At 43.8% G+C, this 15624-nt stretch overlaps 1 protein-coding gene across 7 annotated transcripts in view; it reads right to left on the reverse strand.

Moving 5' to 3' along the window:
• Nucleotides 1–15624, reverse strand: part of PUSL1 (pseudouridine synthase like 1) — a 37437-nt gene that overhangs the window by 12838 nt on the left and 8975 nt on the right. For 6 of the 7 annotated variants that reach the window (XR_011135853.1, XM_009671529.2, XM_009671525.2 and 3 more), the window contains exons 3-5: nucleotides 12735–12922; nucleotides 6038–6187; nucleotides 3603–3776 (exon numbers count right to left, since the gene is read on the reverse strand). Coding sequence is in view for 6 of the 7 variants with exons in the window: in XM_009671529.2 (XP_009669824.1) it covers nucleotides 3603–3776; nucleotides 6038–6187; nucleotides 12735–12922 (512 nt within the window). In the remaining variant the exon portion in view is untranslated. The remainder of the gene's footprint in view (nucleotides 1–3602; nucleotides 3777–6037; nucleotides 6188–12734; nucleotides 12923–15624) is intronic. The other variant, XM_068916391.1, reaches the window with a different exon arrangement.

A 15624-nucleotide genomic window follows, 5' to 3' on the forward strand; every position in this document is an offset into this window, starting at 1 on the left:
ATGCTACCAAGCAATACTGGAAGTCACTCTCATACACAATAGAAGCAATACAAACTTGCTAACAGTTTAGAAATGCTCCTTACATCCCATAGCATTCCCACAGCCAAAAAAGACAGTTACCTTACGTAATCCAGAACAACAGATATTTATGTGCAAATCCTCTCCTCTTCTCCCTTACAGTGAGCCCAGTAACTGTGTATCAAGGGGCTGTGAAGATTTGAAACAGCTGTGGAAAAAGCACAGCTGCAACATATTTGTCTAGAGGGTTCAGACAGACAGGCTGGATCTGCTGCAACACCTGAGTATTAAGGAAAGGGCCGCAGACAGCTCATGTGGCCGTGGAAGAAAGGGGAAGCAGGGACAAGATGATTCACAGGCCCACAGGGCAGTTCTAGAAGGAAGAGAAAACTGTGAAACAGTCATTGCAGGGAGCAGCTGCAAGCTGTTTTCTCACAAGATTTACAGATAAATTACTACTTTTAGCCCTCCTTGTTGTGAGTGCTGGTGTACGCAAAATGGCAGCTCCTGCCCCCAGATTCCTGTTTATGTCAGGAGATGCCAATGTTTCCATCACTTACATACAGTCTGTTCTCTCCCCTCCTCAATGTACATGGCATACAGACATTCCCAGCATTACACACACACGCTGCACAAACCCCTAGAACATCAAGGTCAGAATTCAGCGCAGCTCTTTAGCAATGTACAAGAGACAGATTTTCTGAATAAGGGCAAATCTCCCTACTGAAATCCTCTTCAAGTTTCATGTACCAACTCTAGCCAGGATTTCTCCTACTTTGATTGGCTTGACAAGATACATTAAGCTACAAATGACAGTTCGAGAAACTTACTTAAAGAAGAATACCTCGTTCTCTTTCAAAGTCTGCATGATGTTTTTCCAAACACAAAAACTTCCTTTTTCTTGTTAATCTCCACAATAATTTTGCTCACCAACAAAAACTCTGGCTGTCTTTTCCACATGACAGCAGAACCGAGCACCTTGCAATGAATAATACACACTCTGCTAGAAAACAGATGACAGAGCAGTCACTCCCCAGGAATAAGTGATGTGGCTAAGTCTCTGAACACAGCCTTAGCATTCAAAAATATTTTGTACAGATGGGACAATAACACCACTTCAACTGTTGCCAAGCAACTGAGTTTGATGGAAGGAACCATTTTAACAGCTGCCCTTTTAAACAGACAAGCGGTCAATTCAGAAGATTAGTTTTAGTTCAGAAGGGAAGGAAGGAGTGAGAAATAAAAGCTGCATTATTTGACTATGAGACTAAGGGTTTATCATTCTTTGGTTTCATCCCTCTGAAGCAAAAAATAAACCTCCTTAGATTAGTCTCAAGAATCTATTTATATGCTTTCAGGGCAATCTCAGCCCTTTCATTGCAGGAGCAGTTCATCCTGCTACTGCAGTGAAGGAATGCACATGCAGTTCAGGCATATTTGCTGTCTTTGCATTCTGTTGCAGAATGGGCAAAATAGCAAATATTGAGCTTTATGACTGCAACTGTCCCCATATAGAATGTTTTACAGATTCACTGTAACAAAGACGCTATAAAAAACAACAATAACAAAACCCAGCCTGCCACACACACACAAACCCCAGAACTTTATTCTCTAGACCAGAGAACTCATGTTTTTGGTTAAGGCTTTAATAACAGTCTCAAAGGATTCCAAGGGAGTTAAATTCCATTTAAATGCATTGAAGTCAGGCTTCTTTAAGCTGCCCCCTCCAGCCTAAACATTCATTAAACCAAATCAGTCAATATCTACATGTTATAAAGAGGACTCTTGTTATAAAACAGAAGTTTGGCAGCATGCATCACCAAGCCTCAGCAAAAATACTCTACCACCAACTAGCGTGATACTTTTGATCCAGTTTTTAGCTCTGCTCTCTCCCTCGTGAGCTGTTTTTGGCCTGGTGTGGGATGGATTTATGCAGCCAGTTATGCCAGGAATAGCAAACTCCCTTTTTTAAATTAAAATCAAAGACACAAAAAAAGACCTAATCCATATTAAATCTCACAGGTTGGTCAACTGATGACAGAAGGTCTGGATTTAGAAGGTGATCTGGCCCATGCACACTCCCAGGCAACTATGACAAGACTATCTATGGTTATTTTCTGGTTAGCTCAGGCCTCCGCCACTAACACTGGTACGCAGCATAAGGCACAAGATGATTTTAGGGATGAAGCATTTCATCCTTACTTGGGTACCAAAGCACAACCACACTTGTTGGAAGGAGGCCAAGCTCTCCATCCAGCAATGGCAACCCAACAATAACGTGGGGCAACCCCTAGTTTCCTCTTCCCATGGGGATGGTGTTTCTCTACTGCAGGGCAAGAAGGAGGGAAGGAAGCGTTCCATCTGGCACTAATCGCCCATGGGTACAACAGACAGTAGCAGTGAAAGTGCCATAGGCAACTGGATGGCTATTTAAGAGGTGGCTATGTATTAACAGGCACCAATACTGAGCAGGGAAAGCAGGAATCAGACAAAATGCCTTTCTCTTACTGCTCCTGAACAGAGAGACTGTGAGGAACTGAGAGACCAGGGATACTCAGAGTGCACAGATCTCATCTGTTTTTACAGCTCCCTTACACTACTGCTGGCAAAATATTTCACTCTAAGACAAGGGAAAAGAAACAGTGGGCTATATGCAAACTGCAGTGAGGATGATCAGCAGCTTGGAGCATGGCACTTACTGTTACAGACAGCTCAGTACATACTCAAATTTAATGGAGGTTTGTTCTGGAAAACTACAAAGGAAGGGTTTTCTCCTACTCAGGAGCCAGGAAAACATGATTTGGAGGCAGAAAACAGCAAGGTTCGCTTTCAAACTGGAACACAACAGCCATATGCCTGTGAAAGGAGCTATCAGCGAAGTAGGAACTATGCTCAGATGGTAAACACCTATGATCTTTCTGGAAAAAGAGTTTAGTTTCCGCTAAGAGAGTGCATATATCCAGCCCCTTCATTTCAATACTTACAAAATCCGGTCCTGAAAGAACCTGACACTGAACAATTATTTGTTTATGTGATGACTGAGGAATATTAGACTTTTTTTCACGAGCATCCCCAGGGACAGCAGCAGGAGCTGCCAGTGTAAACTGAATGGGTCTGAATATTAGAGTTACCCAGGTGTTGCATATGTTTCTTTCTCCTGCATGCAGTCTTTAGGAAAAGCTAGGATAGGAGCAGGAAAAAAAAAACCATCTCCTGTTCCCTGGCAGAGCTGGTCTTTAGCAGCTAAAATGAGTGGGAATGCTGGCAGCACTTTATAGGAATTGCTCTGTCCCAGATCCCACACACCTGGCTATCACATCTTGCCTTACTGCACAAAGAACTGTATCAGCTTCCCTGCCCTCAGTCCTGCTCATCTTGCTCCCCAGGGACATGGGTGAGGAAAGGGAAAGGAATATCCTTCCAAGCTGTCACTAGGCAGACCCTTGCTGGCCACAGACAGCTGAGGAGGCACTGCACAGCAAACAGGAAGTCAGTGTTGAAAGCAATTCTGGAAAGCAACTTTTCAGACAAAGCAAGCACTGGCTGTTCAAAGCAGCTCCTCAGCTGACTATCTAGGCTCTCACCTGTATTCATAGTGGTGGGACAGGAAACCAGAAGAGGGTCGGATGTCTACTTGGAGGATGGTTCTGACTGGAGACCGAAAAGGTGTTTCAGAGTTGAGTGAGCGGAAGGTGCTGAAGTCATGGGTCCCCAGCAGGAACCATGCTGCATCTTGCATGGCAGGCACATTCAGGTAGCTGAAATTAAACATGCAGAGCAGAAGGAAAGGAGCATTAGGTGGAACCAAGCATGTCATATGGGTCCAAGTCCAATCAGTTGATGAGATGCTTAAACCCAGCATACAGATTTGACATGGCTGCACTGTGGGAAGCCTCCATATTTTGCAAGATGGGAGTTTCTCTTATAATGGCACAAACCAAGATGCCAGATGACCTGACGTCTGAAGGTGCTCAAAACTCCAGGCTAGATGAGAATGTTCTCTCTCTAAGCTGGCAGGCAAAGACTTTTACACAACCCTTTATCCTGCTGCGCTGCTTATCACTGTTGAATTCAAGTGATCTATTCAAATTGCTGGCTTGAGCAGAGGGGAAGAACATCCAAAAACCTCTGCAGTATCTGGATCTTATAAAATGAAAAAGGTATTTCCAGGTAAGAAGATATCAAATACCACGATGGGCTTCCAAACTTTAGATTTGTAATACCCAGAAGATTAAATTTGGTAGTAATAGAAATGGAACTAGCGAGCAAACTGTCAGAGCTGAACCCAGTACAAACACAAGGTGAAGGGGCAGAAGAAAGAGCCAAGGGAAAAACTCAGAATGCCAATTGCCATTCAGACTTGTTCATTTGAAGTATTTAGATCTGTTCAATCAAACAGTTTTAGACAGATTTACAGATTTATTTGCTGAAAAGATGTCTATTCTTATTCTAGTTTTGTAAATTTCTCCTAAGAAAGCTTAAGCAGGTATGGATGATCTATGGCTGAAGTTTTCCAGATCTTAACAGAAGTCAAAAATCTTTCTGAAGAAAATAAAAAAAATATATATAAAAAAAAAAAATCAGGATGAGTTGTTCCAACACCATTAAAATTATTCGCCATGTTCAAGAAAAATGACTAGCACTTACAGAGTCCTGGTCACACAGAGAAGCGCTGATGACACCCTGCTGGTAACTCAGACACCCACAGAAGTTTGCTTAGCATGTATTATGTGTTTTATACACAAGATCTGCTCAGTACTGCAAACATTAGGAGCTTCTTCACTGCTAGCAGTCAGAATATCACACCTGTTAATAAGATAACCTCACACAGAATTTCTCACATGCTGACCCTACCCATGATGTGGTGTTGCCATTTGCAAAAATAACTGTGCTATCTGAGCAAAATTAAATGCAAGAAAGCCTGAGATTAAGGTGCATCACGTATATAACATCTAATTTTGCCATTTCAGATTTATTTTTCCCTGCCACAGCCTACAGAAGAGAGTCAGATGTTTATATTAGGACAATGCCATCTTCATGCCTCTACGAGGACAGGTAAGATTGTTTTGCTGGTAATGAAAAAAATGTAAAGTTATTCCACTAGTGGTGACCGAAATATTGTAACTGGCTACAAAACGATTTTTCTATAATGTTGTGAAAAAAATTCCATTATCTTGAATGTATATTTATTTCAGTACATCCTGATTTAAAGGACAATAATAAACCATCTTTTGGAGTTTGTTTATTTTTTTCCTCACCCACTGTTTATCATGTTTTTAAATGATATTTTGTTTCCTCATCGAGTTTGTTTTTCTTCCCTTGCTCGTGTAAGCACCGATTTGTTCTCAGTGGCTACTTCAAGAACCCACGTGAGCACTGGGCTAGATACACTGGCTTCTTATTGTAGGATTGCTTAGAGCTATTGGATCTCACTTATTATTCAAACATAAAAGCACTCAAATAGGGAACGACAGAGCAGATTTACATGCAGTCATCACCAAAAACAGGACTAGGAAAAAAAGAAGAAAAAAAAAAAAAAAACATACCTCAGCCTTTATTCTTGACTGCCTTCTGTGCAGGGTTACACCTAAAACTCTGAGATCTCCCAAGCAATGCATTTCTGCCTGAATGCATTGCATCAGAGCATTGTGCCTTCAACCAGCTGCCAGAATGTGTTCGCTGTATGAACTGGCAAGGGAATCCAAGGTAATGCTCATCACTTTCTAAGGGGTGGACACAAAGTTGTTCAGAGGCTCTACCCAGTGTCTCCGAGTACTTCAGCAGTGCCAAGCATGCTAATCACAGGTACTACTGACAGTACAATTAAAAAGATCTGTCTCAGGTCTCAGTGAGCGTAACTCAGTGCAATTGCGCTGATTTCAACACAGCAATCTGGTCAATATGAATCGGAAATCGTCTCATATGTGGAAATTACTCTCTCCCCGCTCTTCCCAAAGCCAAGCCTTTCCAGAGCATTAATGAGGTAGTTCCCCAGCGAGGCTTAAAGGAATACACTTACCCTCCCCCTGGAGCCCAGCAGAGATCTCTTTCGAACACTGGTATTTCAGAATGATGAGTGCAACCCATCAATAGCCGATAAACGTAGGTCCTTGACAGCGCAGAGAAGCGTGCATGGAAACTATTGGCCACTCGATAGGCACTCAAAACGCTGTTAGGAGAGAAGAGAATGAGCGAGATGGAGAGAAACATCAGGCACTAACTCAAAGCTTTTGCCTGATTACTACGTACATTGGAATTAAAACATGCAACAGAATTCTTTGAGAAACTGCACTTACACTTCATTATCTTCTCCTGACAGTGATTAACCAGTGATCAAGGATTACATGTATGGGCTGCCAGAGGTACCTATCAAGTGGAAGAAGGAAGAGGAGGCCTTGGCTTCTTCTCTACTAGCAAGTACACAGTGAAACTGACTTTGCTTCACCTATCACCAAGTTTTGGGCAATGCTCACACCGTCACAAGATGCTGAAAATGATCTATCCCTCAGCTGAGAAATGGTAACCCAGAGTATTTGTTCTTTGTTGCACAGTGAAACAAAACACCTTACCTAGCTCACTGAATTGTACTGCACCTGGCTGACTGCACATATGTTCCTAGTCACATCTCCAGTGAGAGGCAGCAGCTTCCCAAAACAAGCTGACTCCTTCCCTATCCATCTGGGGAATATATCTTATGAGCACATTAGTGCCCTTCTAACATACTTTCACAGTTGCTGAAATAAAGGCTGGCACATTGGAGGAGTCATCCTTCCCAGAGACACTACTGCTGCTCTAAACCCACATGATTACTAGCAATCTCACTGCCCGTAAATCTGGGCATCCTGGCCCAAATTCCCAGCTAAGTAAGGAACTTTGGCTGCCCTCAGTTCTCCCTTCAACTTCATCGAAACGTTGCATTCATTTTGAGTTCCTGTTCTCAGACATGGCACAGCTAAGCACCATTAAACAGACTGCATTATTCCCACACACAATTAGGTGCTGAAGGCACCCATGCGTTACCTTTTTTTAACATTCATGTGTTACCTACAAATACAAATCACTTGAGGGAAAATTTTGCAAAAACAAACAAACAGGATTTTTTTCAAGATCTCCTGAGATCCTCAGGGATGAAACCTTTCTCACAAATACAGAATATTATGTTACACTACACTATGACTAGCATCCACCACAGCAGGGTCATGAGCTCTTAAGTGGCTGTTGCAAATGTCAAGGGAGTGTTGTGTTTTTCACAAGAATTTATGATATTCTCATCAATTTCTCTGGTATCCCCAGTATGCTAGGAGAACAAAGAAAATAGCAACTAACCCTCTCGTTACAAGAGTAGCTACAGAAATAATTCTCTCTGGATTTTTAATCCTCTACCTTCCTTACTAGGCCAATCAGAACAAAAGGAAGGGGCTGGTCTCCTCTTAGCCCTGTAAGGAAACATCCTACTGCCTACAGCTCTTACCCAAACGTGCTCACATTCAAAGTAATGTTTTTTTTTTTTTTTCCCCAAAGACTTGACCACTTTAATGCAGAGCCATAAAGGAAATTTCTACACAGTTTGTCAGGCAAACAAATGCTTTTTTGGCCTCTGCTCTGGGCTGGCAAATTAGAAGCTAGTTAGTGAAGTACCATGTCCAATTTGAAAAGTAAGCTCTTTTACACGTATTCACTTGGCTCAGAACCGCCCTAACACAGCTGTGAAATAATCACCCAAAGGACAGAGAGTGAGTTAACGTCTGCCTTCAAAAGACCGTGGGCCATACCCAAAGCCCTCTGAGTCCAGCCCTCTAGCTCCCAGGAGACCATCAGCCTGGCTGGAAGAGAAGTCATGTAGATGATAAAACCAGATGTCCCAAACACAGCTACCACTAAGAGAGGCTTTTAATGCACTGTTTCTATGGTAATGCTTTCAGGTTTTGTCACCTTGTATATTAGGCAAACTTATCACTCCCTACAGCAAGGTCTCAATGTTACTTTCAATGTTAGTTGAATTTCTTTCCTCTTTGCTCTCCCCAGCCCTTTATGAATCCATCCCTTACTTTCTGCTAACTGCCTCACTCTGAACTTCCTACCTCTTTCTGGCCTATGTTTGCTAGAGAATGACATTACTGTACCCGAGAACTTCTACCAGCATTGTCACACAGAAGAGGTATTTTAACGGAAGTACACCCTTAACATTTCAGCATTTGTTCGTATCTCTCTGGCTCCCAGACTCCAGTCCTCTCTCCTCCAAATCCTTGTCAGAGACGATGCTCTTCTATTGTTAGGGAGCATGATGGGGAGACGGAGGAGAAAACTGTTCCCCGCTGCCTCAGGGAAGCATGGCTCCAATTTGTCCCAAGAAAACTGTGGAGGGCTGAGACCAGCTGAAGAGCGTTCTGTCCAAGATGCTTCGGCATCCTTCTAGGAGTCAAAAAAAAGCAGCGCGTTCTCAGGCGTTATTCAATCACTGGTTTCACCAGAGACACTAAGTAGAAGTTTTAACCAAGTGACTAAGTGACCTAAAAGAGCTTTCCCCCTGCTTTGCTTGGCAAACTCATCATAAAAGCAAGTCAACGGACGTTAGACTGTAACCATTTTACTGGCAATTGATCTAGCTCTATTAGATCCCCAGGTAAGAGGAAGCACAAAACTCAATAGACTTAGCACGCCTGAAAGGGAGACTGTATATCCTAGGTCTTCTTCTTTCCCAAGCTCTTGAACCACTTTCTTGGATCCAGTGACTATCTGAAAACACTTAAAAAAAAAAAAAAAAAATCAGGAACCCTAAGGTTTATGCCCGCTTCAAGCTGGGGTGCCATCACTCTATGGTCACTAGCACCTAGATACACAGGACTTGAAAAGAGCTAAAATCCACAACACAAACATTACTCAGTTGTCCCCTTATGAGAACAAGCTCAAGGCTCTTGCAGAACCGTGGCCCCAAGCACAAACAGGAAGGACCCTCCCACTGACAGATACCTGGATACCCAAAGCAGCGCACACTGTGCTCAGTCTTCTAGTAGCTCGTTGCAGCAGACAGAAACTAGGTCACTTCCCCCTCACTTCTCCCCGCAACCTCCAAGACAAATAGCACTTTACTGCAGCAATAGAAACGCAGGAATATCCCACCACAGCCTACACTGAATCTGTCTGAAACCAGCAGAATGCTGCATGCAGGAGACCTCCTGGGAACCCTCACATTTCATGTATGCAGAAGATGGCTTTTGGGAATGTTTATGCCTATTCATCTTCCATTAACTCGGAGCAGTTAACTCAAGAAGCAGTGTTCCAGGCTGATGAACTCCCGTTTTCTTCCACGGGCAATGGAGAGTAATTGCCCTGTTCTTCTAAGCCAATGTCACCATTACCATTAAACAGGGAGAGCCGGCAGCCAGAAGGAGGGTACAAAGGTTTTCCTTGGGGTGGGCTGACGACAGCCAGAAGACATGATCAAAGGAGAAAAGTGACATGGCCCTTATGTTGCTCCCCAAAAGCCTTTCTGAGAGTTGTCAAAGGAGCTGTAAATATCCACGGAAAAAGATCATTAAAAAAACAAGAGCAACAAAATACACTGCAGGCCCCTAGTAATTAGGTCTCCACAGTGCTTTCCTCACCTCTCTTTTCAGAGCTCAGACTCCAAGGATTCTACTAACTCTTCCCCTTCATTCTCTGATGGCTCCCTTGGTGCTTGTTCAGAGGTGAAAGAATGCAGCTGGCTCTGAGACAGGTGCTGCAGATTCTGCTTCAATCACTGACTGAGTTGAGAGCCTCTAGACAAAAGGTCCCACTGCATTTAAATTCAAAGCATCATTGTCATAAAACTCAAGAAACCCTGCAGGAAATCAGTGCAAAACCCAATCCTAAGACCATGAGAGCTGCAGGCACCGAGTACTTCCAGAGAACAGGCATACAGAGGGTACCTAGGTGGGATCCAAGCCCCAATGTACCTTGTTAACACAGAAAATGTCGAGTCATCACTGCTGAACTAACCAGAAGCCTGGACAGATATAGCCATGATGGAAGTCTGTCTCTGTCTCGCACACACTCATGAATATTAGCATAGGTGGAAGTTTGTTGCCTGGTGTTACTGTGCCCTCCAGATACGACACAGCAAAACTCTGGAGGCAGAGGGTAGACTCTAATCCTTCCACCTAAAACTGCCCCTAGCACCATCACAGCACATGGTTGAGGGAATGGCCACTGGACCAGAAACTGACTCTTTCAGTCCATCTCTGATGGACACTGACTCAGTGTATGGCCTGGAGCAAACTGCAGCAGCAACACAGTGCAACACAGCACTTACATTACCGCAGGTGAGCTAGTGCCAGAACAACAAACTAGTTAGCCTGGTTCTCGCACAATGTTAATGCAGATACTGTGCTTCTGCAACCTGAACTAGAACCTGCCTAGCACTGCAGGTGTCATAGGCATGTCTGGAGCATGCTAGAATGTCTCACTCCCCAGTTACTTTTGTGGATTAGCTGCTTACCTCTACTGCCAGCCAGGGGCAGGCAATCTACTTCAGTGCTTCTAAAAAACAGAGGCAGACACCTTCCGTCACTGAAACCCTTGGAGAATCCAACCCTGGGGGCCTAGTTCACAGAGATGCTGAACACCCACCACTGCAGTCAAGGCTAGAGAAGCCTCTGCTACCTGGGATTGCTTTCCTCAGGCTCCGTCTTTTGTTTTTCCCTTTTCAAAGCTGAAGAACAGAAGCAACTTCTTGGGAAGGGGAAGAATCGTTGAGGGGCTTGCATGCTTTCAATATGCTTTGGGAAAAATCAAAGCAGCTGATTAAATCCCAGACCAACACCTGCAGGGCATGCTGCAGCTTCTCCCTACTCCTGTCTCACTCTTCACTTTATACAGCATGCGAGACATGCATGGAAGACCTCCTGGGAGAAAAGAAACATGATCATCAATCTCTCCCTCCTTCAGCCCCCAATCCACCTGAGTGCCTGCACATGTCACATTCAGTGAGCTGGGTTCACTGATCCCCAGGTCCTAGAGAACTGGAATCCTGCCTTGCAAAACCATGGACGGATTCAAGTATGATGTCAGCCCTCAAGTCCCAGGCTTTGCTGCGTTGGCATTTGGGTCAGGTCCTGTCTCACAAAGAGGAGATTAGAACATAAAGCAAACTAGGTGAAACGGTAACAGGGAGGGTGCTTCACATAATGTTGCTATTGTTAATAACGATCCCTTCACTGGGGTTGAGAGAGATTTGTTTTTTGTCCTGGTCCCTCACTCTGGAGTGGGGTACTTGCCTCCACAATCTTCCTTTTTGTTTATGCCACCGGACATCAGAAAGAACGCAGTAACATGAAATAGAGCAAGAACCTGGCCCTCTGAGCCATTACTAATCAGCATCTTGCATCAAAGGTCTATCACTCACCCAAATATTTCCCCTAAGTTACCTGCCTCTGAAGTGCTTTGACACACTCTTCATTACGGCACTACATCGTCAGGTCTTACTGTACCAAATGCTCCATAAACAAAGACAGTCTGTGCCTTGAAGGATTTGCAGTCTATGCAAGTAAGACGAAATAAGAGAAGAAAGAGCAGAGAGGAGCAAAATAGCTGCTGGAAATGGCATGTTGATTCTATGACATTAGCACAGATTTGTCTTTTAGTCTAAAAACTTTCATGTTTCATTCAATTTACATTCTAAACATGAAAAACGCACCTACTTCTGAGGCAGAACACAGCAGCTGTTTGACAGCTGACAGAGAAACTGCACAACCGTTTGGAAAGTAAAGCACTGAACACTTAAGTTCAATCCACCCTTTGGAAAGAGAAAATTCACAGGACATAGAAATTGCTTATGTAATTGATGCAACTTTGTGACAAAAGCTGTTGGCTTAATGATAATTTTTTCCAGCAGTAATTGCTTTGAGGGTGGGCATTTAGACCTCGGTTTCACACAGGATAAGCCAATTCTGGGATTCTGTCAGAAAAAGAAATAACTCTAATAGAAAGAACGAAGAAAAGAAAATAGGAAGAGTGGCAGCTGTTCTGTTCTCTGTAGGCTGTTAGACCAAGCTCCTCAGTACACTCACGTGCAGCTCCCTCTAGTTATTAACAGCTGGTTATGAGAAGGACTGTTTATCTACCCCACTAAGCAAAACATCCAATTTTGTTACAAAAATATTAAACTGGGGATTTTGGTTTAACTTCTCCAAACCAGGTCAAGTGGTAGGCTTGGTCCAGCAGAGAAGGAAAGAGGCTGATCTCACAGGAAGGGAGGAGTGGACTGTTCTAACACTAAGTGTGATCTCATGTGTTTGTTCTTCATCTTTTTGCCTAGATACAGGAGAGAGGCAATACTGCAGCCAAGCTTTTGTTAGTTCAATAAGCAAAGAAAATTTGAGCGGTTTTGGAATAAAGCAGCACTGAAAGTTAACATGCTGATGTTCTGGCTCATGTGTGACATTAGCATCACCCAGTGGAACCAATATTTAAATGGTGACCGTTCTCTCACAATAATTCTTGTTTCAGTGGTACCAGCACAGATGATCCCCTAACGACAGTAACGGTAGAACACCGCTCTTTAGCATGCAAGGGGGCCTGGTAGGAGCAGAAAGACTCTTGTGTACGGAGGTGGTTTACCAACACATTTATCAGGGGAAAACCTATCTTGTGGATGAAGATGGGAGATCACTGCTGCAGTTCCCCCCACTCCAATAAGAACAAATCAAAAGTTTTTGACTTGCCATCCAACTCACCGGATTGGCTCAGACTTCAGGTGGTAATTGAGACTGCAGACGAGCTCTCTCTCATGAAAAGGTGGCTTCCCTGTTGCCCTCTGGATGTCAAGGTGAGCAGAGTTGCAGAGCGCATGGACACCAGTGTCTGTTCGGCTGGAGATGTGGAACTTGATGGGAACGACGGGTTTTAGGTTCTGTGCTGCCTTCTGCAAGCCAACATGAGAAAGGATCGTGAACAGGGGCCTCACCAGGAGCTACCTAGGACTCAATGCCCTCCTCCTTGCCAGTCACATGCCCCCTTAATGTCCACATGGAGAAGTAATTGCGAGTTTTACTATGGGCTGCAGAAGGATGGAGAGGAGCCTGTTTGGGGGATTTCTCCTAGTCCCACTGGCTACTCACTCTTTGTCCCAGAATCATCTTAAAGAGAACAACCAAAATGCTATGGGAGCTTCCTTACATATGTAAAACAAAGTAACATATATTTATCTCCCTGTCCTTTGCTTTATATCATTGGGTAGGTGGGCTAGAGGACAGAGAATTCCCCACTTAAACCCAGACACATCCCCTGCTGAAAAATGAATTCAGACTGCTTGTGCAGCAAGCAAAAACAGCCTAGTACACGCTCCTAAAAAGCTGCAGAACCCAAGCAGTAAAGGGACAGAAGTAGCACACAGGGATGTCTGAATGACATCACAGCCAAGAGGCCTGAAGACGGTCAGGCTGCATCCTTTGTTCCCAGTGCAGGCCAGAACTGTATAAAATACTGCAGCTTACTGCTGCAGGCAGTTCTTCCCCATCCATAACGGGAGCAGGGTTACAGAGGGCAGCGTGCTTCCATTAACTGTTAAGAGCAGAGGAGGAGCCAGGGGACCGACCAGAGGCGCAGTAGCATAGCACTGATGTAATGCATTTCATGAGTCCCATGGAGAAATATAAGAGATCTGAGAATCAAGGCACAGCTCTCATAAAAGACACGAGTAGTTGAGCTGACACTGAGCCGTTCCAGGAGGTATAAACAACCACAGGACAAATACACGCCACCAGCAATCACAAGGTGGAATTTCCTTATATTCGCTGCTTCCACAGTTGCATTAATACCGAATTTGGCTAAGCCTCTTGAAAGCACTGTATCCCAAGAACTTGCTAATGCAATGTTAAAATCACAGTTGGTCTTTCATACAGTAAGGCTTTAAAGTAGGTTGCTGGAGCACTGCAAAATGCAGCTTTTACCTTTGTGAAGGCAGGCCCTTAGACTGAAAATGCAATGTCATTTGTTAGGGTGTATGAGTGAAGCATATCTGAAACACTGAAAAAAACAAAACGAACCCCAGAAAGCTAGATGAATGACTAGAAATTTCCTTCTCTCTCCCATCTTCTGAGTCGTGAACCCAGCAGTGGTCTTTATTAGACTTCAATTTGGTACCAAAAGTCAATAAAGTTTGAATGGCTGACTTGCAAACGCCTTCCAGACTCCCACGATTTAAGCAGACAGAATTCTGAGCTCTCAGAAACATTCTGTTAAAAAGCGCAGGGAGGCAAGGAAAAATGTAACCAAGCTGCAGGGAAAAGCCTGGGAAACAGAACACAAATGATCCTAGCCTTTTCCTCTTCCTAATCCTTCTATTTGGAGTTCACATGTGGTTACAATTAACAATGAAAATCTTTATTTATTACCCTTAGCAGAGAGAAGCAGATAGAAATTAAACAGTTCTCTGCAGCAGACCTTGGCTTGTGCCTCAGTAATTTGTTTTAAAGCAGGGGCTGCATTTTAAGAGTAAAGTTTCTGCAAAGATGTATTTGGGTTTTGCAGGCTCCTCTCTTCCCCCACACCTTCTTCCTCCTCCTCTGTCACCAGGCACAGAGCAGCCAGTGGGAACACAGCTGAGTGGGGGTAGAGGGAGAGAGAACAGGACAGTACATGGAAAACACCCTCCTTTCTTGTTATGGGCTTGGAGAAGTTTGGAGGCAGTGCTCCCTTGGATTCCCACACTACATCCCATTTCAAGCACTGCATCTGAACTAAGCTGGATAGTCAGAACATTGAAAAGTTTGGATCTTTTCCCCTCTGCAAGGGAGGAGGTAAGCCTTTTCAGAGAGCAGGCTGGAAAGGAAGAGAGGACTATAGGCTCCAAGGCGAATCTGGTTGTATCCCACGCTTAGGTCAACCAACAAATCCACAAAGGTGCAGGACTTAATGACAGCTACAGCTAAATGGTATTTTCACAGCTGCCCTTCTCCAGCACGACTCTCCCAGGCACAACTCTTTGGAGAGACAACTGAAGGATATACGTGCTGGGCATTCAAGGAGGAATGCAACCACCAACACTACCACCGAGTCTCAGCTTGTGAAAACTATTTTTCCTCCAGCCTAACAGCCATGCAGTGGATAACAGACTCCACAATCAACTGCTGCCTCCAGTTTCAGTTTTAAATATTTCATTTAATACTTCAATTTAAAGCCCATTTTAATTAATCTCCTTACAGAGAGGATTTTGAACTGCTGAACTTGTTTACAGGTGACACACAAATGACCCCCTCATCTGTGTACCAAATGTCTCATCTCTGTACCATCCAGATGTCCTCTGAGCCTATAGGTAGCTGCTAGTTTTCCTCATCTTGTTCCTGTATACTCTAATCCATTAATATCACCCACAACAAATTATGAAAAAGATGCATCATGTATTTTTCAGTAATTGCTTGCACTACAACCATTTTTTCCCTCTCTTTTCAGGAAAAAGCCTGATAAAACAATCATACCTTGCTTTTGCACAATGCCTTTCAAGTGAGGAACTCAAAAGGCTTTACTGCTATCGATTCAGATCCCCACGCAACCTTGCTTGGTATCATCTATAGATTCCAATGAGGAAAAGTGAGGCAGAAGTTAAGCAATTCACCTCTGGGCACT

The sequence above is a fragment of the Struthio camelus genome, chromosome 21, assembly GCF_040807025.1.
Source record: "Struthio camelus isolate bStrCam1 chromosome 21, bStrCam1.hap1, whole genome shotgun sequence".
NCBI lineage: Eukaryota > Metazoa > Chordata > Aves > Struthioniformes > Struthionidae > Struthio > Struthio camelus.